General features: G+C 37.5%; 1 protein-coding gene across 6 annotated transcripts in view; it reads right to left on the bottom strand.

Moving 5' to 3' along the window:
* Positions 1–25,118, bottom strand: part of UTP20 (UTP20 small subunit processome component) — a 107,634-nt gene that overhangs the window by 33,309 nt on the left and 49,207 nt on the right. For all 6 annotated transcript variants that reach the window (XM_047865440.1, XM_047865443.1, XM_047865441.1 and 3 more), the window contains 13 exons: positions 22,800–22,966; positions 20,513–20,721; positions 14,004–14,147; positions 13,216–13,295; positions 8,482–8,699; positions 7,779–7,923; positions 6,469–6,556; positions 5,218–5,361; positions 4,968–5,018; positions 4,703–4,855; positions 2,232–2,387; positions 1,750–1,890; positions 946–1,083 (listed from right to left, as the gene is read on the bottom strand). In XM_047865440.1, coding sequence (XP_047721396.1) covers positions 946–1,083; positions 1,750–1,890; positions 2,232–2,387; positions 4,703–4,855; positions 4,968–5,018; positions 5,218–5,361; positions 6,469–6,556; positions 7,779–7,923; positions 8,482–8,699; positions 13,216–13,295; positions 14,004–14,147; positions 20,513–20,721; positions 22,800–22,966 — 1,834 coding nt within the window. The remainder of the gene's footprint in view (positions 1–945; positions 1,084–1,749; positions 1,891–2,231; positions 2,388–4,702; positions 4,856–4,967; positions 5,019–5,217; positions 5,362–6,468; positions 6,557–7,778; positions 7,924–8,481; positions 8,700–13,215; positions 13,296–14,003; positions 14,148–20,512; positions 20,722–22,799; positions 22,967–25,118) is intronic.

Here is a 25,118-nt window from a genome sequence, read left to right as displayed (position 1 = left end):
TGTGCCAGGCACTGTTTTCTTGGCACTGTGTAGTCTAACAGTGAAGACAGGCCTAAGTTCAAATACTGATTCTCATTCTGTATGTCTTTGAGAAAGATAAATACCTCACATATTCCCAGTTTACTTTCCTGTAATATACTGACAACAATCCCCCCCATAGGGCTGAGCTGTGGTGAGGATGAAGTAAGACTATGTAAAGTACTTAAAATAGCTCCTGTAGCTGGTATAGTGTTAAAGAAAAGGTAGCAATTGTGTGACTTCATTTCTTGTAAGACATTTGGGAAAATACTGATTATTAATGGTATTTATCAGAATTAAAAATACAATGATATTGCAAATCATTATTATTGTCAATAAATGTAAATAAATTTATTTGTAATTTATTGTAAATTGTAAATAAATTTATTGTAAATAAATGATACAAAAATAAAAGTATGCTATGTTAGTAATGTGATCATTTCTAAGAGGGGAAATATTTTGTGGCTGGCCTTTGCGAGCTAATAATAATGAAAATAAAAATAATGCCATTTATAGAACATTTACTGTGTGCCAAGTACCATTCTAAGGGCTTCAGAACTATTCTAAGCCTCTAATTATGGTGACAACATCAACATGGATGCCACCAACCCCATATGCATTTTGGAAAATTGTGTCACGGTATGGGTAGAGGTTTAATGGTTTCTTTTCTTTTTTTTTTAATGTTTATTTTTAGAGAGAGAGAGAGAGAGAGAGAGAGAGAGAGAGAGAGCAGGAGAGGGGCAGAGGGCCAGGGAGACACAGAATCTGAAGCAGGCTCCAGGCTCTGAGCTGTCAGCACAGAGCCCAATGCGGGGCTCAAAGTCACAAACCATGAGACCATGACCTGAACCAAAGTTGGATGACGCCTAACCGACTGAGCCACCCAGGTGCCCTGAGGTTTAATGTTTTCTAAATCTAATGTCCTACCTTGAGCATTTTCTCATCAAAAATTGGAGTCATGGCATAAGGCATGATGTAATTCTGGAGAGATTTAGAAGACAGCATAACTTTGCCTTCCATTAGCTGTTTTGCCAGTTTCTTCAAGGCTCTTGCTCTTCTGTGGATCTATGCGTTAGATAAAATAAGAATTAGTTACTGAATGAACTCACCTATGACCAGCTCCATTTCTGTATCATTTCTTTTTGAAGTTTATTTATTTATTTTGAGAGAGACAGAGACAGTGCAAGTGGGGGCAGGGCAGAGAGAGAGGGAGAGAGAGAGAATCCTAGGCAGGCTTCATGCTGCCAGCACTGAGCCTGACGTGGGGCTCAAACCCACGAAACTGTGAGATCATGACCTGAGCCAAAACCACAAGTTGGATGCTCAGCTGACTGAGTCATTCAGGTGCCCCAGTATCATGTTCCTTTTGCATGAAGAGATTAAAGGAGTGAAGGGCAGTCCATGTGTTACATGAGCAACACCTATGCCTTGATTTGCTTCCAGAGATATAATCCATAGCATTTGTTTAACAATGGATCCTAAAGCAGTTAAACTTCTTAGCAAATGGCAGAGAAAGGTGACACTGTAATTGTGGTTTATGATACCATGAAAGAAAACAGACCCCAGGAAAATGATCATTTCCTGTGCTAATTTCATTGATGATCAAGAAGACCAAGAAATCAGAGGCTCAAAACTTTTTGGAAAATTAAAATATATCTTTTTAAATGAGACAGAACAGTTTGAAATACTTATAGGCAGGGAAAAAAAGAACTGAACAGAACTGTCTTCTACCTGAATGTGTTTCATATTCTCAAAGAAGTCCATTTCTGGATCATGGCAATCAGTAAGCTGTACCAACTCTTTAAATTCTGGTTGATTTGGAAAAGTTTGAATTAAACAGGAAAGCACTGTGGTATAATCCTGTTGAATATTCTGCAAATGCCAAATTGAGGGGAAAAAATTTTTTTTAAAGAATTTGTTTTCTAGAGGATACAAAGAAACACACAACAAAGCCATTACAATTTTTTTTCTTTTTTTTAAAGTAAAATATTCCCACTATAAACACAAACTGAAATCAGAAGTGATTGCTCTCCTTTCTATTCTCATTCTCCTGTTAAAAGTTTGGTATTTATGCAATCAAGTATTTTAATTAAATGTACTTATAAGACTGACTGCTTTTCAACAACAGTATAAGTAGGGAAAAACAAAACCAATACCAAAACTCACAGACAGTAGTATGTAAAAGACAAAAATACAATCGCAAACCCCAATACCTCTGTCTGGCTCTTCAATCCTTTCCTCAATTTCTCCAGGAGTGAACGATGAATGATTTCCCTGTATTCTTTCTCTGTGACGTTCAAGGCAGCTACCTTCTTGATGATACTCATCAGGCATAGGCTGGCATTATCACTTAAAGACATGTCTCCTAACTGGAAACAGGAAAAAGAAAAAACCCCAAATTATTCTGTGTAATATCTGTAATATGGAATATTATTTCCCAATGAAAGAGTTTACCCCTCAATGAAAATGTTGCCACTCGTCTATGTAAAAATCATAAGGAAGAACCAAATGTAGGGTTGTGAGGAACATGCAGGCATACCTCAGAGATACTGTGAATCTGGTTTCAGACCACCACAGCAAAGTGAAAATCACAATAAAGTAGGTGACATGAATATTAATGTTTCCCAGTGCATATAAAAGTTATGTTCACACTATGCTATGGTCTATTAAGTGTGCACTAGCATTATGTCTAAAAAAACAAGGTACATACCTTCATTAAAAAATATTTACCATGATCTGTATTTCAGAGAGTCAGAATCACTGATCACAGATCACCATGACAAACATAATAATAATGAAAAAGTTTGAAATATTGTGAGAATTAGCAAATGTGACACAAAGACACAAAGTAAGCAAATGCTATTGGAAAAATTGTGCTGACAGACTTGTTTGAAGCAGAGTTGCCACAAACCTTCAATTTGTAAAAAACAGTATCTGCAAAGCATGATAAAATGAGGCGTGCCTGTAGTATATAACTTTAAAAAATCACGCTTACTGAGAAGTGTCACTCCCATTTGGAAAATATGATGAAATAGAGTTTTTGATTTGTTTTAATTCTCCAAACAAGCAAAATAAGCAGTTTTCAATATTTAGTGTCACATGATCACTGAGAATGACAAAGTTGGCTGGTATAATCCTGGTTAGTTGTGCTCCAGTTCCTGCTTCGAGCAATGTAGGCAGTGAATGTGGAGAAACTATTTCCAACTCAGCCAACCAAGCAGTGATTTGGAATCCTCTCTGTTGGAACTTGACATAATATATGAAGAATTATCTCCAAACAGAGAGATTACTTTTTCATATATTACATAATTGTTGATATCTGATGAATAACTATAAAATGCCACAAAGATATTACTGGTTACATGGTCAACTATGAATCAAGGGTTCCATTTTCCTCATTTTGGGGCTTTAATTCAATTCAGCAACATGGCACTTAATTATAGTCCAAACCCTTTATAGTTCTATATCAATAAAGGAGGGCAGACTGTCAAATAATGACAGTAGTTACAAAACTTCAAAAAACTGAGATATAATTGAAATACTATAAAATTCACTTTTTAAAAAAAATGTCTATTTATTTTGAGAGAGAGAGTGTGAGCAGAGGAGGGACAGAGAGAGACACACACAGAGTCCGAAGCAGGTTCCAGGCTCTGAGCTGTCTGTACAGAGCACAATGCGGGGCTCAAACTCACAAACTGAGAGATCATGACCTAAGCTGAAGTCAGATGCTCAACCAACTGAGCCACCCAGGTACCCCTAAAGTTCACCCTTAAAAAAAAATTATTTTGGGGCGCCTGGGTGGCGCAGTCGGTTAAGCGTCCGACTTCAGCCAGGTCACGATCTCACGGTCTGTGAGTTCGAGCCCCGTGTCAGGCTCTGGGCTGATGGCTCAGAGCCTGGAGCTTGTTTCCGATTCTGTGTCTCCCTCTCTCTCTGCCCCTCCCCCGTTCATGCTCTGTCTCTCTCTGTCCCAAAAATAAATAAATGTTGAAAAAAAAAATTAAAAAAAAAAAAATTATTTTAATGTTTATTTTTGAGAGACAGAATATGAGTGGGGGAGGGGCAGAGAGAGAGGCAGACACAGAATCTGAAGCAGGCTCCAGGCTCCAAGCCATCAGCACAGAGCCCGATGGTGGGGCTTGAACTCACAGACCGTGAGATCATGACCCAAGCCGAAGTCAGATGCTTAAATGACCGAGCCATCCAGGCATCTCTAAAATTCGCCCTTTTGTACACTTTAAGTAAAGTCTTTTTGCAAATATATTCACAAGGTTGTTTCAACCATCACCACTATCTAACTTCAGAACATTTTTATTACTCTCAAAATAAACCCTGTGCCAATCTGAAGTCCTCCCTCTCCGTTCCCATTCCTCCCTCCCTCGGAAGCCCTTCATAACCTAGCCACTAATTTACTTTCTGTCTTTATGAATTTCCCTATTCTAATACACAGCTTTTGGATTTTTCAAAGTGTTTCCACATATATTATTTTATTCAAAGTACTTATCTTTTAAATCATGAGAATAACAATATGGTCTTCACCATATTGCAAAATATTGTGCAACTAAAAGAAATTTTACACAAAAGTCTTTGTCCTGCTCAAAACACAAATTAAGGAATTTGGTCATGCAGTTGTATTATCAAAACAATGAAAACCAATTCATAAACTTTTGCTATAAAAACCTACCTCCAGATTATAGAAACAATTATGCATGACTAGAATTAAGTAGTTAACATCCACAGTTTGCATCTCTTTAATACAAGAGGCGATTGTCTGGAATGCTGAGAAGCGAACATCAAAGTTGATATCATCAAGATGTCTTTGATCAAAGGCGTTAAGCTACAAGAAATGAAAACATTGAAACGTTGAAAACATAGGTGAAAGTACATAAACCTTAAATAAACAAAAATGATAATACTTTTGAAGCAAAAGAGAAGACTTTCTCTCTTACCTTGACAACATCAGTAATGTATTTTAATCCACTCTCAAAATCAGAAAGAGTCTAAATGGAATGAAAAAAGTATGTTATTGCTGAATAAAATCTTAATTTTCCTGCCCTCCTCCCTTTAACTCTCTCCTTCCACTCAAATTTATATGAAACATCATACTGGCACCAAGAAAGCTATTAATATGTGTTACATGTCATAGTTATCTTTTTAAAAAGGGGTGGGTAGTTTGGGGTAAAAATTAGTATTACAGACCTGGAAAACTGTACAAAGCAACTGTCTTGACAATTTATTCTTAATAACTGAGAAGAGTTTTGCTAGAGGCTTGAGGAAGCTTGTAGGCTCCAGACAATGTTTTAAAAGGTTTTGTACTGTCACCAAAATATCAACCTCTGTATCCTTAAGAAGAAAAAGAAATCACATTTCGGTAATTTATAAAACTGATCAACCTGGCTTTAATATATTTCAGTCCAGAAAACATACAATCATGAATAAGAAGCAAAAGTAGTAATTGGAAAAGTTATTTCACAGTGTTTTAAAAGTTCTTAGCATTTTAACTTAACATAAAATCCACAACAACGTCCATGAACGGTTTCTTCCTTAATTCTAATAGAAAACACATATGGCTTTGGGACAGAATTTCCTCTACTGAGTCCAAAAAGAGCCAAGAAAAATGAGCTTGCTGAAAAAAAATACACATTTCTGGTTGTCTACAGATCTGTGGTTTTCCACACTGAATTACTATGTGGTAAGAGATGTTCAGTGTAATGGCTTCGGCCTCATACCTGAGTTTGAGCATGGGAAGACTCTTTAACTTGGGATTGAACTAAGGTTTGAAAATCATATCAGAAAATTCTTAGCTATGCCTAATATTATTATAGTCTGACTTTTCATTCAGTCCTGCAACTGTGATCTATATTTAAGATTATACGATGCACTGGGGCGCCTGGGTGGCTCAGTTGGTTGAGTGACCAACTTCGGCTCAGGTCATGATATCACGGGTTGTGAGTTCAAGCCCCACGTCGGGCTCTGTGTTGACAGCTCGGAGCCTGGAGCCTGCTTCTGATTCTCTCTCTCCCTCTCTCTCTGCCCCTCCCCCACTCATGCTCTGTCTCTGTCTCAGAAATAAACACTAAAAAAAAAAAAAAAAAAATTAAAAAAAAAAAAAAGATTATACGATGTACTTTTTGGGTTCCAGATTCATTACTGGTCAAAGTCAGGGAGAAAAAAAAAAAGCCTTGAAGTGGATTAGAAGCTAAAGAAAGGAAAATGAAGGGATTAATAACACTTTTTCTGTTATGACTGATGATGGCGTTTTCCACCTTCTTGTGCACCCTCATTCCTACTTCCATTCCAGTTTTTCTCCTCTATTTTTATTTTTGTATTTCTATATAAAGTCTCTTCACAAATACATCACAGAATCTAACCAAGGAAATTACTGCTCCCAAATAAATCTAATAATAAAGTGTTGCTTCAGAGACAAAATAAAATCCTATGAATCTGTACCTGAGCAATATTGCCACGGTGGAGGAAAGGGAGGAGAAGTGTAATGAGCAGAGAACTTTGTTCTTTGTCTTTCATGAACTTGCTGATCCTAGAGATGGGGAAAAAAATGGATATATAAGGAAGATCAACAATTTGAGAGTACTTCTCTAAGAAGCTCAACTTTTTGTAGAAAAACGTGACAGACACAGGTGGCTTTTATGTGTTCATCTACAAAAAGTTCAGGTGACTTATTTAGCAGTGTCTGCTCACTTCTCTCCAACTTCAGGCACCTTGCTACTATTCTATTTCTCTTGTAGCATCTGATTGTGTACATGATATCATGATCTGACCATCAGTAATTTCTTATTTTACAAAGAAATAACATTCTAAGTGCCAAGACTTGTAGAAGGCTTTCTGTACAATTTTCACTTTAATTCCCAAAATAGCCTTCAATGTAGGAATTATTTTTAGCTCCATTTTGCCCAAAGAAAATGGGAGACTCAGAGAAACTGGTGTCCCATTGCTAAGAAATGGTAGAGCAGGGCTTTCAAACCCGGGTCTTTCTGGTGCCTGATCTCTCTTCACCTTTTCACCACCACACAGCCTGTGATAAAATTCAATGAGTGTATTTTGTGTGGTTTCCCATTCTGCAAAACTTAGAAGTACAACAGTATAAATAAAACATTTCAAAGAAGTTCCTCAATGATTCTCTAATATATCATTTTTTGCTGTTGCTGAGGTTAACAGAAAAAATAAACTTTTCACAGCTAAGGCCTGGAACAATTTAGAGTTTAAAATAGAAACATTTTTTGTGCTCTGGTTTACCAACCTTGCTATAGAAATCACAATTACATATTATTAGGTCTACTGACAAAAAGAATCTTTAAAAATCCTTGCAAGATCTTCTTGACCCTTAGAAAACAAACAAAGCAACCACAGCCTGCTCTTTTAAGTTAATTATTTTTATCAATTAAACTAAAAAAAAAAAAGTATGTGATCTCATGTAACTCAAAATTCTTTTTTTTCAAAATTCTAGTTGAACAAAATATGCAAAGGCTAAACAAGCAAATCTATTAGTCTACTTTAGAATTTTTAAGACTGTTTTCTTATAATAAAATGAAGGCAGATGCTTTACACAAAAGTTTTTTAATAAATATTCCAGAAAAGAAAAAGAGTTCCACATTAACTTAAAAATGGAGAGCATTTAAAATACAGAAAACCTTTTCAGCTTATTATCACATTTAAATAATTGAAAAACTGGACATCATTTAGCAGAAATTAAAACCACGGAGAGTAATGTTACCTTTTAAGGACATATATATATCACTTACTTTGACAGAATGCCAAGTTCCTTACTGACTTGTGCTCTGTTCTTTTTCTTTTTCACCTTTTCTGCACTTATTGTGGTTTTGCTGAGATACTGGAGAATTGCAGGTACATGAGGTAGAATTAATCTTCCTCCCATTGTGATAGACTCTGAAAAAAAGTGATGTTTTGATTTTAATAAATTATTCTCATAAAGGATAATCGTACACTATCTTCATAATGACAGACAAGGAAACCACTCAATTATCATATCTTCATAATGACAGATAAGGAAACCACTCAATTATCATAAACATTTAGTAAATTTCAAATTTAAAGATGAAATAACTTTCTTCTTAGTCATAATAGCTGTATCATTAGCTAAATTTAAGTTTATATAAGAGACCCCTGAGGCTTTATCTAATTAACCCATTTTGGGAAGTAGTAAAAGAACTGTTCGTACAATATGATAGGAAGAATTCAGAAACAGGACAGTGGAAGTCATTTGATAATTTCCTGGTGGGCAGTTGAGCTTTCTGGAGCATAAATAATCTGAATTGCTCTGACTGCAAAGAAAATTCAGTTTATGTAAGTTGGTTATTAATTTCTACAGAAAAGAAACTCTTTTAATAATGTAAGTAATTAAAAGAGCCAAATTGTATGGACTTTTTCCTTTGTGAGGGCACAAATGCTAGGTTTAGAGTTTAAACCTTTGTACAGCACACATACCATCTGTCCTTTCGGTGTATTCGCATCCAGTCACCGGCAAGCTCGAAAGTGTTTCTGTGGGTTCAAAATCTGGAAGGTTAAGAAGGTCATCAGCTATATCCATCACAATAGAGGCTGTGGCTTCAGAGAGATTCTTCGCTGACAGAATTGCAAAGACGTTGGTCAGGATATCACACTCAGGGTGCCCAGGTTTCTGTTTAGCCAGTAAAGGGAAATACCTGCAAGGAGAAACATTGAAATAGTCATCTTATTTCTCAATGTTTATTTATGAAAACAAGTTCAATATGAATTTTCATATTGAGTTTAAATACATATGTGAAGGAACATTAGTAAGATTACTCAAAAGGGAAATTATTTTAAAATCTATAATATGATGGGTAATGGTAGGCACCTCACCAACATTACATTAGACAATTTATCTACATGTCTCGTTTAATCCTCATAACATCTCTATCATGCGGTAACACGGTCCCCACATTACAGGTAAAAAACAAAAACAAACAAACAAAAAAAACCCTGAGACTTGTCGAAAGCCACTGTGCTTAATGGTGTAGAGCTGAGATCTGAACCACAGTCTAACTCCAAAGTCTAAGCCTTTTCTACAAGAAATGTATTGAAGACAAGCTATTTTTCAATTAAAAGCCTTCTAGAGTGTGAATGTTTATAAAACATAAAAACCAACCAATGTTTATAAAACATAAAACATAAAAAAAACATAAAAAGTACAGCATGGAAATTAAGAGTACAGACCAAACAAGAATTTGCTGTATCGGGATATGCAACATTTAGAGATTAGGATCATTTTCGGGTGGAGGTGGATGAATCCATCCCCAATTATGAAACCTCGCACAAAGGATAAGAGCATCCCACCTAGAGGAAACACACCAACAAGGGTAGAGAACACAAAGGCTTTCCATCCAGCCAATGGCAAACCAGAAATTGTTTTACATCAGGGACGTAGTCCTAACAATCAGCAGGAAGGTAAAACCAAAAATATGCAGACAGTTTGGTTTTACCAATTAATCATCATTGGAAGAAGAGCTCAAGCACTTTTAATGTACTTAGTACTAACAAACTGAAGAAAGGCTCTAAGAGGCTGTATCCATACAACTTTGTCTAACAGATACTAGGCATAGTATGTGCAGGCACCAAGCAGGATACTTTACACATTATCACCTCTATTATCCATGAGGTAGGTACTGTTATTATTTCCATCCTATAGGTGGTGACACTGTGGCTCAGAGAGGCCAACTCTGTCAAAGAACACACAGTCATGCTAGGATCTGAAGCTAGGTCTGTGTGGTTTTGGAGACTGTTCTCTTGACCACTACTCTATGATGTCTTAACATTTTTTTTTAAGCACAAAAGGTGAAAAAACTGCTTTCAATTGCTGGCAAGGTCTTCGCAAGAACCCATTCAAATCCAAAACAACTTGTAAATGACCAAACTGCGTTTCTTGAACGGCAATGTAACAGTGTACTGGGCATGCTCCATGCTTAAGAATAGGGCTCTGTCAGAAATTTCAGCCACTCTTTCAATATGTAATGAGTATCAACGAACCATGGATCATGAGGGGTAGTAACAATAATAATGTGACATGTTCTCTACCCTCAGGGAGCTTTAAGTAGGTCAACTATTAAGGGAGGAGGGTAAAAAAAGGCAGCATGTGATCACAGGCCCAGGAGAGGAAAGCTCAGAGGAGGAAGAGATGGAGTCACGTGGGGTTCATGGCGGTCAGAACCAGAACAGCTATTAGCGAGGGTGGCCAGGGACAGTCCCAGTTTATTTTGGTTGTTTGGCTTAATTATTTATAGCATCTCTCTTCACCCTCAGGAATATGGTTGGGCTTATATGACCTCTCTAGTTAATGAGTAAGTTTCTGTTGTTTCGAGTTCACTTAATTTCTGAGACAATTTAACCTTAATTGTAAGCTTAAAGATACCGGCTATAGTTCAGCTCTACCTGCATCTGTCCAAACACAAAGCAAAATAAAATGCTGGACTTCTCTGCAGATGAAAACCTGCTTAAATGTCTAACTGACACTATGTAAACTGTAACCACACTTTGAAATAATTTTTAACTGAAAAGTAACATTTCTATCAGCTGGTTCTGAAATACTCACTAAAAAAAAAATTTTTTTTTTAAATGTTTATTTATTTTTGAGACAGACAGAGACAGAATGCGAGTGTGTTGGGGAGAGAGAAAGGGAGGCACAGAATCCGAAGCAGGCTCCAGGCTCCGAGCTGTCAGCACAGAGCCTGACACGGGGCTTGAACTCACAAGCTGTGAGATCATCACCTGAGCTGAAGTTGGATGCTCAACTGACTGAGCTACCCAGGCGCCCCAGAAATACTCATTTTTTAATTCTTCCACACACAGCAACAAATGCGTATCTATTGCCAGGGAGATTTCAAGGGAAGTCAATCCTTCTAAAGATTTCTTTCAGGTTAAGTGTTACATACAAAAAAAGCCATGTTACTCAGTGACTTCTATTTTTCTCCAACCCACAGTGGGAGAAACTGCAGAACACAGGATGAAGTGGCATCCAGTGATGTGGATCTATACCTTAAGGAAGGACCCAACTAATATAAAAGGCGGTCACCATCACCAAGTCTTAGATGAAAAGTCCTTCACGGTTCATTTGCATAAAAATTACACAACTATAAGACATTTCTCAAGTATGCCTATGAAAGGCTGCTTATACACACCCAGTTATAAGACAAGACATGAAACTGTTTTCTCAAACTGGGAAATAAATGAAAAGAGCCTTTACTACCAGTAAAATATTTTAAACAGGTTTTCCTGAGGAAGACAGTGTCAAGGTCTTTGGTTTGTTTTTGATGACTATTTAATAACATGGGGAAAAGTTCCTGATATCATGGTACATGAAAAAAGATAAAATCAAAAGCTAGTTATATAGTAGGATACCAATTTTGTAAAAAATGATACAAAGATTCTAATATCACACAATCAATAATGATTTTTTTTTTAATTCTACCTTTCATTATTCAAAACAGATCAGGGCAAACTCAAGTCTATTTCTATCACTATAAACAACATAGGTTTCTACACTCCTCAGGAAATATGCATTTGGTCTGTGACACAAGCCTCTGTAGATGAAGGTCCTGTAAATGGCTCATGATGTCCTCAAAACAATGTTGACTTATGATCGGGAGGGCTGTATGTATACTTAGATGTAGTTCTATAAAGAACAGAGGACATCTAGAAAATGTAAAAAGCCTATGAAATTTTTTTGATTCTAAGTAGGAACTGGGAAAAAGACAAAGAATGCAAATTACAAATCAGCTTTTATTTTTAAGCAAACATGCAAAAAGTAGCCAGGTTTATATGCTGGTATAACTACAGATATCCCCGGCTTTTCAAAAGTTCATGTTATGCCACTTGGCTTTTATGAAAAAAGGCGAAACGCGAAAATAGCTTTCACCATTTGTTGTGCAGTAAGTCATTATGGAGGCAGCACGCACCCTGAGCAGTGAGAGTGGCCCTGCCAGGCTTCTTCCCTGGCAACCACACTCAGCATCTCAGCATCAAGGTGCCAGAGCTGTGAACTGCGTCTGTGAACATCTGTGCTTTGTCTTGATTTATTCTGTGCATCCCTTAGCAAGATGTGACCTAAGGTATCAGAGAACCCTATGAGAGGTTATTTTTTGGATCTAGGAATGCTACAAATGTTTTCCGTGTAAATAAATAGTAATCACTTCTTTGCTTTATGCCATTTTGGCTTAAGAAAGGTTTCATAGAAATGCTCTACTTTCAGATAGCTGGAGAAAGCTGTATCTGCCACGTTTCACATTCTGTTTTTCCCTTTCCCAGGCCAAATCAAACTACTGAAACAATTATAACACACCAGAAGAACATCCCCTATTGATTCCAATACTTTTAATTTCTAAGTTTTAACGGAACTGTAAAACTAGCAAAAATGCATAACTTTTGCTATAATTATGCTCTACAACTTAAATTGCAAAATGTTATTTTACCTATATTCCCCTTTGTTAAAAATTACAAATGAACGCTCCAAAGATATATCATAAAAAGTATCTCTTGCCTGCTCCCAGGCACCAAAACCTCCACATGCTACAATAACATTAACAGTTTCCCATGTATCCTTCTAGACATTTTCTTTTTCTTTCTTTTCTTTTTCTTCCTTCCTTTTTTTTTCTTCCTTCCTTCCTCCCTTCCTCTTTCTTTCTCCCTTCCTTCCTCTTCCTTCCTTCCTTTCTGTTTCTTTCCTTCCTTTCGTTCTTTCTTTCAAGTTTTTATTTATTTTTGAGAGAGACACACACACACAGAGCAGTGAGCAGGGGAGGGGCAGAGAGAGGGAGAGAGAGAGAATCCCAAGCAGGGCCTGAGCAGTAAGCATACAGCTGGACACAGGGCCTAATCCCACAAAGCATGAGATCATAACCTGAGCCAAAATCAAGAGTCTGACGCTTAACTGGCGGAGCCACCCAGGCACCTCTCCTTCTAGACATTTTCTACTTCATTTTATATATATACACATGCACAGTTATTTTTCTTGGATTATATTGTTCAGCAACTTGTATTTTTCTTTAAACTATGTATTTTGAAATTCAGCCACCTTATTCTCTTTAACCACACCTGTTGTATTTCATTGTATGGAAAGACCATAAATAATATTAATTCCCTTGACTCATTTTGACTAGATTGGTCTAAAACACTGTCCTTTTTAAAGGCAGGGAGGAAGGGTCATACCTTGCATTTCTGCTCCAGATACTAATTAGTTTCAGCAGAGGAGTGGGAGAATACTGACTCTCAGATCCAAGCCTTCCGATCTAGGACGCAAAATGAACAGAATACAAAATAAAATCACATACAGAATTGTGGACAAAAATAACTAAACAGCAGAACAAGTACTGAAACCACACCCAAGGATAAAGAGCCAAGGGACAGAGATTAACATTTAAAGGACAGATGAAAGAAAAAAAACAAAGGAATCCAAAATATCTACACAGGGAAGATGGCAAAGGCAGTGCAAGGAAGGGCTAGACACTTGAAAGGAATGATGTCCTTTAGGTTTCATTTGGGTAGAAATAACAGAGCTCAAGCAGCTAGAAATCTTTCCTAAAATCAAGTCTCCTCTATAGTCTTTTTAGTTACAGTTATACCAGGTATCGTCACAAAGTGGTTACAAACAAGGAAATGTGTAACAAAAACACTTGTGCATTTTCTCTTGTATTTGTCAAAATTCAAAGGCACATCACTGAGGTGATACAACGGTTATATTCCATTTGCTTGAGAGACACGTCATATTCAAATTAACCTTAAGTATAAATGTCATGGGATTAAGAAACCAGCTCTTGAGCTTTAGGTGGCAGTGGAGGCAAAGAAAAGTGCTCTGAAGCTCCAGAAACAAAGGAAGACTTAGTGTAAAAGAAAAGACCAGGAAAGACATTCATGTCTGGGTATAGACTAAGCTGGTTAAAGTAAAAACAAGGGAAGAAGCAGAAGATATCCAGGCAGAATGCAATACTCATGTTTACCTGGGGCCAAACCGCACCATGAAATACAGCATCAATTTCTTCTGTTCTGAATTGGTAAGACTCCCAATCCAAAAAGATGTCAGTTACCATTTTGATTCCAAGACGTCTTAAATTTTTCAGCGGGTTAATAAACCTGAGCTGTATCTGTAAAAGAAAGATCTTCTCTTAAAAAACAAAAAACAAAAAAAAAGTATTTCAGGGCACCTGTGTGGCTCAGTTGATTAAGCGTCCGACTTCGGCTCAGGTCATGATCTCCTGGTTCGTGAGTTCGAGCCCTGCATCGGGCTCTGTGCTGACATCTCAAAATCTGGAGCCCACTTCAGATTCCGTGTCTCCATCTCTCTGTCCCTCTCCCACTCGTAATCTGTCTCTCTCTCAAAAATAAATAAACATTAAAAAAATAAAAAAAAAAAAAAACTATTTCCTTTTTATCCTTGATTCCTCAGGGAAGCACTCTTGCTCGGATGGCTACGAATCAAACTGGAAATCCTGTTAGTAAGTCTATTGACTGTGGCTCTGATTCATATGGAAATGTCAACTGAGTATATCATATTGCTTTTTTCATTGAACAAGATGGGTAAACAGAGACTTAAAGTCAAATGGTGAGGTGTGCTCCATTATCACTGCCTAGTAAAATCACGTTAAAGTGTCCTTAAGGGGAAAAAAAAAAAATCACAAATGGAACAGCTGTTTTGTGTCCTGCATTGTTTTATTTCTTTATCCCAGTAATTGTCTCAAATAAAATCCTCATTTCTTCCTATGAACAGAACATTCTAGACAAAAGTTTTTTTGCCATTACAATGTCTTAGATTAGGGGGAAAAATAAATCTTTGTTTCAAATGAAAGTCACTTTCTTTTTTTGTTTTCATAACTTATTTTTTTTACTTTTTCTGAAACTAGGAGTTTTCAATTATTCTTGTTAAAAAATTAGTCTAAGGGGGCGCCTGGGTGGCGCAGTCGGTTAAGCGTCCGACTTCAGCCAGGTCACGATCTCGCGGTCCGGGAGTTCGAGCCCCGCGTCAGGCTCTGGGCTGATGGCTCAGAGCCTGGAGCCTGTTTCCGATTCTGTGTCTCCCTCTCTCTCTGCCCCTCCCCCGTTCATGCTCTGTCTCTCTCTGTCCCAAAAATAAAAATAAACTTTGAAAAAAAAAAAAATTAAAAAAAAAAAAAAATTAGTCTAGGGAACTAAAGAATGTATGGTCTATATAGTGGAATACTTCATACAGTATAAGAGAATAAGGTGATTAAATAGAGGCATGGGATGATCTGAAAATATACAGTTCAAAGAAAAATACAGGAAAAAAATCAAAATTTGTCTTTAGAGGCACAGAGGCTAGAGTGGGTGGATGTTTGAATTAAGAGCAAACTTCTTTCATAACAGATACTGCTACTCCTAGCGGCATCTCCTTCCTGATGAGTTACAAAATCACAATTATGTGGCCAGTTTGTTCAGGCTCAGAGTAGAATAATTTATTGAGACCCCACCAATGAGTCCAATGGCATGACAGCCATAGTTCTGACCTCAGCTTAAAATCTCACTAAAGGAAAACATATTAAATTATGTGACAGACTGAAAACGCTGAAGACAGCCAATAGGGGAGGAATTACAAATTTGAAAAGGGAAATAAATGCTTCATGTGAGAGGCAGAATTTCTAGTGGATCTTAAAGGATGAAGAGGTTTAGGCCAAGCAGAGAGATAAAAGCCTGGAAAGTTTTCTCCCAAGCACGGAATGTTATTAAAAATCAAACAAATGGGGTAAGGTGCAACCCCTAATTGTTTTGCCATTTCATTAACATACTGTGAGCCCTGGATATAGAGAGGCAACTTATTTTTACAAGGGACCTTTATTATCTATGTCGAAATCTAAAAACCACCCTGAAAAAATTTTTTAATATAATTTACTGTCAAATGGGCTTACATACAACACCCAGTGCTCATCCCAACAAGTGCCCTCCTCAATGCCCATCACTCATTTTCCCCTCTCCCCAACCTTCCATCAACCCTCAGTTTGTTCTCTGTATTTAAGTCTCTTATGGTTTGCTTCCCTCCCTCTCTGTAACTATTTTTTTCCCCTTCCCTTCCTCCATGGTCTTCTGTTAAGTTTCTCAAGATCTACATATGAGTGAAAACATATGATACCTGTCTTTCTCTGACTTATTTCACTTAGCATAATACGTTCCAGTTCCATCCACGTTGCTGCAAATGGCATGATTTCATTCTTTCTCATTGCCAAGTAGTATTCCATTGTATGTATAAACCACATCCTCTTTATCCATTCTCAATTGATGGGCATTTAGGCTCTTTCCATGATTTGGCTACTGTTGAAAGTGTTGCTATAAACATTGGGTACAAATGCCCCTATGCATCAGCACTCCTGTATCCCTTGGGTAAATTCCTAGCAGTGGTATTGCTGGGTCATAGGGTAGATCTATTTTTAATTTTTTGAGGAACCTCCACACTGTTTTCCAGAGTGGCTGCACCAGTTTGCATTCCCACCAATAGTGCAAGAGGGTTCCCATTTCTCCACATCCTCGCCAGTGTCCAGTTTCCTGATTTGCTCATTTTAGCCACTCTGACTAGTGTGAGGAAAACCACTCTGAAATTTGTGAAGACAACACAATACCCTAATATAATGAATTTCATCAAGCTTTATGGCCATGATATTATGAAGAAAAGTAATGGGGGGGTTACTTGTGATGAAAATTGGATATTCTGATCAAAAGAAGTATTTGAATCTAAAACAACACATTTTAAATTCAAGTGAATGGGAGCAACAATGTCATTACTTGACCATGCAAATTGGAGGAATCTCATATTTCACATACCCCCCCAGGTTTCTACCATCTACTTGTGGCTAATTATCTCTTTATACAAATCACAACGACAGGAAATAACAGGCAAGCACAAGGTGATACAGTTACAGGTCATTCTGCTTTGCTTCAGTTCTGTGGGCAATATTTTCAATATGAGGTCTATCATGTTTGTTAAAAGATAAAAACTATTACCTACATTTGAAACAATATGGTATCATGATCCCCTGGAGAAAATAAGAAACTAACCTTAGCAAATACGATGTCAAATCAGACACCCCCACCTTTTCCCTCTTCCCACCAGGCACCCCCCACATCAGGTAGGATCTACACATTCCATTCACTTGGTTTCTACAGTGTCAGCTTCCCAATTTACTCAATAATTTAGTAAACTTGAGAAAAGCCCTAAAAGCGAGCAATTGTAGACTTTTGCTCCGAGAGGAACAGTCAATATGACTGAGTTCATGTACATTTAAAAGTTACTACATTGTTCAAATATTCCAAAATAAATCAAACCACAACAACCCTCATGATGTATACTTCATTGTCAGTCAATGTTTTAAAGGAGCTAAAAGACACACACACACACAAATAAAATTAAAAATAAAAATAAATAAATGTGTAACTTAGTTCAAATACACAAATGTAGAAGTTTAACTCACTTAAGCAGTATTACTGTGTAATAATTCATTACAGCACTTCAAGGAATCCTTTGAACTTGTCCAAGAACCTTAAAAAAAAAAGTTCCAATAGCACCTCACTAACTAATGATCTATGAAATTGCATAATTGGTCTTTGGAGTTACTAACTGTTGACTCAAGAGTAAGGCTGCATTACTGAATAACTGCTTCTAAGTTAACCAAAAAGTCAGACAACTTATACAGAGTTTATAAAACCTCTAACCTTTCACGATTTAATATATCCATGTGTAGACAAAGTCACTATCACTCACTATAAGGCACAAATGAAAATTCACACAGAAGTCTTCGTATGGCTCTGATGCTCTCAAATAACACAGAGAAAGAATTTTTCCAAGACCTCTTTTCAGCTTTCACTGTTGCTCGCCCACCTCCCACCCCCCCCCCACCCCCGCCAGCCTCTTTTCCACAAAGCAATCAAAGTGAGATTTTAAAAACATCAAACAGACCTCATCACTCCCTGGCTTCAAACCTCTTCGAGGTTTTCCAATACAGTTAGGAGTAAATCCAGCTCACAGCCCAAGAGACCCTACCTAGCTCTCAACGTTACCTTACATGAGTCCTGTCGCTCCTGTGCCCTTGTGTCTCTTAGAATGTGCCAAGGCTGTTCTACCTCAGGGACTACCGGTCATTTTATCTGCCTGAAATGTTCTTCCCACAGCTGGGGAGACACGAGTTCAAATTATCACCTCCTTAGAGAAGACACTGACCATCTTAATAAAAGCAGCACCATCCACTCCCTGTTTGTCACTTCCTATCACATCCCCTCATTTTATTTAAAAATTTTCACATCTTCATGTCCCTCAACATGCTCATGTTTTCCTCTACTTTTGTGAATATATGGAGTGTATTCCTTTCTAACAGCTATTTTAAGTTTTTGGCTATTTCTATCATCTGTACCATTGCTCGTGCTGCTTCTATTGACGGTTTTTTTCCTTATTATGAATAAAATTTTCTTACTTCTTGGCATGCCTGGTAAAACTTGACTGGATGTCAGACACTGTGAATTTTATTTTCATTTAAATCATTTGAAAACTTTTGCATTTTATTCTCAGAAGCAGTTAATGTACTAGGGAAGTTGGATCTTTGTGAGCTTTGGTAGGTGTTGCCAGGGCAGCCTTTATTCCAGAGTTAATCTGGTTCCAACACTGAGGCAAGGCCCTGCCTAGGACTCTTCCTGGTGCCTCAGGTATTATGAGCTTTCTGCCCTGGCTATTGGGAACTTGAGCTGCTCCTAACCTTGTGTTAGTCGGAGGTCTGTTCTCTGCCTGCTTGCAGTTCTTCTGCATCTGTTCAAGATGGATCAACAAGGACTAGGTTTGGCCTTCCTTCTCAAGCAACTAAAAAACTGAACATATGAAACATTCATATGAACATATGAAATGATGATTTTTCAGATACTAGACAGCAGGCAGTAAAGGACAGTAAGCCCTGGGAGAGGGGGGCAACAGAGGAAGTGAGTCCTACACATTCCCCGGTTTCCTGCTTGGGGTTCCAGGATTTAGTGTGAGAAGGCAGAGCCCAGGCACGGCAGCAAGAATTTGCAGGCAGAGTGCTGGGGAGGAGAGAGATCCACAGAGAATGACTCACAGATCTGCAGAGGGTCTCATTTATTTCCCTCTGGGGACTCCCCACCAACCAACATTATTCTAATTATTTATTTATTCTCTTTCTCCCCATGACACTGAGTCCTTACCTGTCTCATTCCCCACCTAGAATTATGTCTGATAGATAGCAGGTAGGTGTGAAATAAGTATTTATTGAATAAATGAATGGACAGGAAGTTTTGTTTGCTTTGTTCACTGTTCCATCTCCAGTGCTCAGAATGGTGCCTGTCACCCAAAAGGGGCTCAATTAATATTTGTGGCAGGAATGAATGAAAGAGTAAAGAAAACAAAATGATGCCTAACAAAATATAAGGTGTGTTCTAAATCCCTGGAGCTCGGTAATTGAGAATTTCATTACTAAAGCAGATTTGTATCCACACATAGCCCAAAAAACAGCGTCAAATTTTGGTTGTCAATTTTCAGTGATCATGACCGTATCTGAGAGACAGTTCACCATGCATATCCATAAATCAAATGAATGAAACAGATTTTTAACCCAATTAAAACTGTGCCTGTTTACCATTAACGGAGAATCAACAGAAATGGGAATCTAGATCTGCACTTCAAGTCTCATTTTCTCTAAGAAGCCTTCAGTCCATAAAGACATAGGTTTCTCTCGACTTCCCAGAGAGTGTAGTTATGCCCATATACTTGTTTCAACAGAACATAGACATATTGTCTTTAACACAATTCAGAAAATATTTACTGCCTTGTGAAGCCTCTGGCATTGAGCTAGCCGCCTGGTCTTGCTGCTGATCTTTATTCAAAACATTGTACTCCTAGTAGGCAAGCATTTACTTATAAAAGACCTCTCGGCAATTCTTACTTCAAAATAACAAGGATGATGCTAACAGTATTCTGTTCATTCTCCAACTACTCTGGACAAATGAGAGTTGGAAGATGTCCTATACCTCTAGGCTCTTGAAATTAAAATGTGAGAAACATCAGCTCAACTATCCCTGACTTTAGTTTTTCAGATGTATATAGAACTAATTCACACTCTGTTTTTAAACCTCTTTTTAAAATATACAAGTGACATACAGCTGACCCTTGAATAATGCAAGGGTTAGGGGTGTTGATCCCTTGCGCAGTCACAAGTCTATGTGCAACTCCCCCAAAACTTTACTAATAGCTTACTGTTGATTGAAAGCCTTACCAATACCATAAATAGTCAATTAACATATACTTTGTATATGTATTATACTTTGTAATTCTGTATTATTACTTTATAATAAAGTCAGCTAGAGAAAAAGTTATTAAGAAGATCATTAGGTACGTTTACAGTACTGCACTGTATTTATCAGAAAAAAAAAATCCCATTTGCAAGTGGACCCACACAGTTCAAACCCATATAATTCATCCAGGAAGAAAAACATCTACAGTGAATCTCACCTTTTCTCGTTGGTCAAGGATGTGTGAGACTGTTGCTGTCATGCACAACAGTATCTGCAAAATCTTTGGTAAGTAGGCACTGATCAGATGACTAATGTTCTTCAATACTATTTCAAGGCTATTTAAGATACCATGCTGACGACCTAAAGGAAGAACTTTAGACAAATCCAAATCTTCTACTGACTGAATGACTGCAGAATGGCATTCTCCTAGTGCAAGAGATATCAAGTAAAAGGAAATGTTAGTTACTCTCCAATTACAGCTTCATTTCAATTTCCCTCAATGATACAGTATGATCATGTAGATGATAATGTACTTTCCTAACATATTTTCTCCTGATTCTCTTACCAAATATTCAATGAGCTAGGCATGGCAGATTTTAGTATTATCACTTTATAGATGAGGAAACTCAGAATAAAAGAGAGAGAAACTTGTGCCAGAACTAAGTCTCTAAGCCCACTTCTCATCCTACTTAGACTATTCCTCAAAACCCGAGTTACAATGTCTTCATTCCCCCTCGCAATTTTCCATACACTTTCCTCACTCTCAGCTTTCACTGTCTATGTTGATTTGAGCAGTTTCACAGAAAATGTCCCACTAATTAGAAGTTTCTTAAATGCCGAGAATCAAATGTTTCCTCTTGTAGTCCTTAGTGAATAAATAAAACAAAATTCTTTACAAACAGGCACCAAAATTGATTTCATAATTTACTTAAAAGACTTGAATTGTTACCGCTTGAGCTTTATACTTCAAACCAACTGGCATGAAATCACAGGCTTGCTAATTCATACACCTAAATGGTACACCTGTAAGAGTACCATTTATAGCTACCCTCTTACAATGGAGGCTGTTTCATTGAACAAAAGCCTTTCTATTCTTTTGCAGGGCAATATACGGAATGAAAACATTTTAACAGCTGAATCCATTATCATAGAAAAATACAGAACTTAATGTAACACATTACCCTATAAATAAATATCTATGTTTGCCTAAAGCAAAGCAATTATGGGACTACAGCAGAGGTTCTGCAGTCAGAAAGAGCTATCATTTTCTCCCTCCCTCCCCCTTCCTTCCTTCCTCCCTCCCTTTCTTTCTTTCTCTCTCTTTATCTCTCTCTTTCTCTCTCCTATTTTTGGGGCACCTGAGTGGTTCAGTGGTTGAGCTTCCAACTCTTGATTTCAGCTTAGGTCATGCACCTCACAGTTGGTGAGATCGAGCCCCAATGCTAGACTCTGTGCTGTTACCTTGGAGCCTGCTTGGGATTCTCTCTCTCTCCCTCTCTCTGCCCCTACCCAGCTTGGATGCTTGCTCTCTCTCAAAATAAATAGACTTAAAAAAAAAAAAACAGAAACAAAAACAAAACTACCATTTTCTACCTGAGTGGCTATAAGCAAAATACTACACTAAGTCTCAGTTTCCTCATTTGTAAAATGGGACCAGTCAAGTAATGATACCTCATGTGGTTATTTTAAGGATCAACTGAGTTGTATGTAAAGGGATCTGCCATAATGTCTGGCATGGAGTATGCAGTCAATAATGTTAGCTATTATTATTATTATTAATTACTAACATTGCACACCAAAGAACAGACCACAGAGCATTTCAACTCATTTTTATATACTTACTACATTCACTGCACTTAGACGGTGAGGTTGAGAGCAGAGATTATTGAAAAGTGTCCAGGGTACAGGAGGTATTCAATTAATCACTACTCAATAGATGAATGACTTAGTGAATGACTAAATACCAAGACAACTGAAATTAATACATCAGCATGCTCTAAGTTTCTAAGGAGAAACATATTCATTGTGTATGCATAAGTACCATTTTTCAAATGGCCTAAATGCACAACAATCAAAATACATTATCTCCTTCCTTCCTTCCTTCCTTCCTTCCTTCCTTCCTTCCTTCCGTCCTTCCTTTAATTTAAAGATCTTATTTTTTCTAAGTAATCTCTACAACCAACATGGGGTTTGAACTTACAACCCTGAGATCAAGAGTCGCATGCTCCACCGACCGTGCCAGCCAGGCTCCCCCTGAAAAATACACATTTTCTAATCAGGGGCTTACTGACACATGGATGCTGACAACCCTCAGGATCAGTGTGAGCTTTGCTTAATTCAATCAAAATTTCAAATGAATTCCATTTCAGCCAAAAGTCCACCATCAAGATTGGGAGGAACAGTCCCATGAGAAAGATGTCCAAGAGCACAGGAGACTTAGCCTGAGACATCAGAAATCTACAGCAGACAACACACATTCAGAGTAGCAGGGAGTTGAGAGCTACCATTCCTGAAGTGCTTCACAGGTTCAAATAGCAGGTCCAAGAATGTCTCGATCTCCTCCGGTTTGGTCCCAGCAAGGAATCTCAGAACAATGGACATGCGGGTCCCTGAGGCAGATTTCCCCTGAGTTTTACTCCCAGTCTTATTTTTCATTCGGCCATACAAAATCCTAAAAAGTTAATTAAGAGAACATTATTTTCTTTGCACATTAATCCTGAAACATAATTCTAGTCATTTTGTTTTCCTAAAAGCCAAGAACAGCAAGTCAACGGACTTAAAAGGATATATTATAAAATAAGGAAAGATGAAAACAGAAATTAGTTATTTAACATATAAAATTTAGAAGAACAACAACAAAAAACAAGGCTGAAGGAAGCAGGAGCAAGGAAATAATAAAGATAAAAGGCCAAAAGGTAGTTCTTTATATGAAGAAAAAAGCAGTAAAATAGGCAAGCCAAAGGTATATCTAATCAAGCAAAAATGAAAACAATAATACATAGATTAAAAGGAAATAAGTGAATTCAACTCTAAGTACAATAAGGAAACTGGCAAGATTTCAATTAAATGGGGAATTTCCTGGGCAAGAAAAAGCCAAAACATGTAAGTAAGTGAAAGGAACTTAAGAAAACCTGAACAGTAATCATGAGTAAACATGGAACCTATACAGTTTTTCAGATGAATTTTTTAAACTGTCAAAGAAAACTAATTGCTATGCTATAAAGTTTCATAGCTGAGAGAAAGAAGGAACAGTCCTTTTTCATTTATGAAGGTGGTGTAACTAAGATATTGAGTTGGGCTAGGAACAAAAATAAAATTATATACCACTCTTGCTTTTAAACATAAAACCCATTTCTTTTTAAAAAAAATTTTAGTGTTGGGGCGCCTGGGTGGTGCAGTCGGTTAAGCGTCCGACTTCAGCCAGGTCACCATCTCGCGGTCCGTGAGTTCGAGCCCCGCGTCAGGCTCTGGGCTGATGGCTCGGAGCCTGGAGCCTGTTTCCGATTCTGTGTCTCCCTCTCTCTCTGCCCCTCCCCCGTTCATGCTCTGTCTCTCTCTGTCCCGAAAAAAGTAAATAAACGTTGAAAAAAAAAATCTTTAAAAAAAAAAAAAATTTTAGTGTTTATTTTTGAGAGAGAGAGAGAGAACACATGTGCACACGCACAAGTGAGGGAGGGGCAGAGAGAGCAAGAGACACAGAATCCGAAGCAGGCTCCAGGCTCTAGGCTCTGAGCTGTTAGCACATAGCCTGATGAGGGGCTCAAACTCACAAGCTGTGATATCATGACCTGAGCAGAAGTCGGATGTTCAACCGACTGAGCCACCCAGGCGCCTCATAATACTCATTTCTAATTACAGTATCCAGTAATGCATTAAAACAATATTAAAGCTAAATAAGAAGTATCCCAGAAATGCAAGACAGAATCACTAGCAAAACCTATTAGATTGGGGTGCTTTATACTCTTAAACATTTTTGAGGTCCCCAAAGAGCTTTTGTATGAGTTTTATCTATTGATATTTATCATAGTAGAAATTAAAATGGGTTACCATCAATAATATTTTTGATAAAAAATAATTTTATTTTCCAAATCTCTCCCCACCAAAACTTAGTGAGTCTAGAGGTATGTTTTTTTTACTTATTTTCACATTTCTTTACTATCTTGCTTATTAGAAGATAACTGGATTTTTCTATCCGTTTCTGCATTCAATCAATTGCAATGTATTGTAGTTGAAGAAAATCCAGACTTTAAACAGATATGCAGGTGGGGAAAGGAAACATATTTTGTAAACTTTCAGATAATTCTTTTGTGATAACTGTGGATATTGCACTTTGATACTACACCAAACTTCAACAAGTGGTACTTTCCATTTTTTCTATTTTTTTAATTTTCTTTTTAATGTTTATTTATTCTTTGAGAGAGAGAGAGAGGGAGAGAGAGAGAGAGAATGAGCAGGGGAGGGGCAGAGAGAGGGAGGCACAGAATCCGAAGCAGGCTCCAGGCTCTGAGCTGTCAGCACAGAGCCTGATGCGGGGCTCGAACTCACAAACCGTAAGATCATGACCCAAGCTGAAGTCGGACACTTAACCAACTGAGCCACCCAAGCGCCCAACAAGCGGTAGTTTCTTAAAGGCTAGTTGCAATGTGCAATCTGAAACATATTCATAAACTCTGTGATCTGTTACCTTAATCTCCATCTGTCTATCTTGCACTTTGAATGGATCTTTACCCACCAGTGATTCTGTAACACATATCGGTAATTTGGAAAATAGGCCATTCGATGAGACAACCAGTATTCAGCAGAAGTGCTTTATGCACATTTCC

Source organism: Prionailurus viverrinus, chromosome B4, assembly GCF_022837055.1.
Source record: "Prionailurus viverrinus isolate Anna chromosome B4, UM_Priviv_1.0, whole genome shotgun sequence".
In the NCBI taxonomy this organism is placed as follows: domain Eukaryota; kingdom Metazoa; phylum Chordata; class Mammalia; order Carnivora; family Felidae; genus Prionailurus; species Prionailurus viverrinus.
The sequence above is the reverse complement of the archived record's forward strand: the minus strand, read 5'-3'. Positions and strand labels throughout refer to the sequence as shown.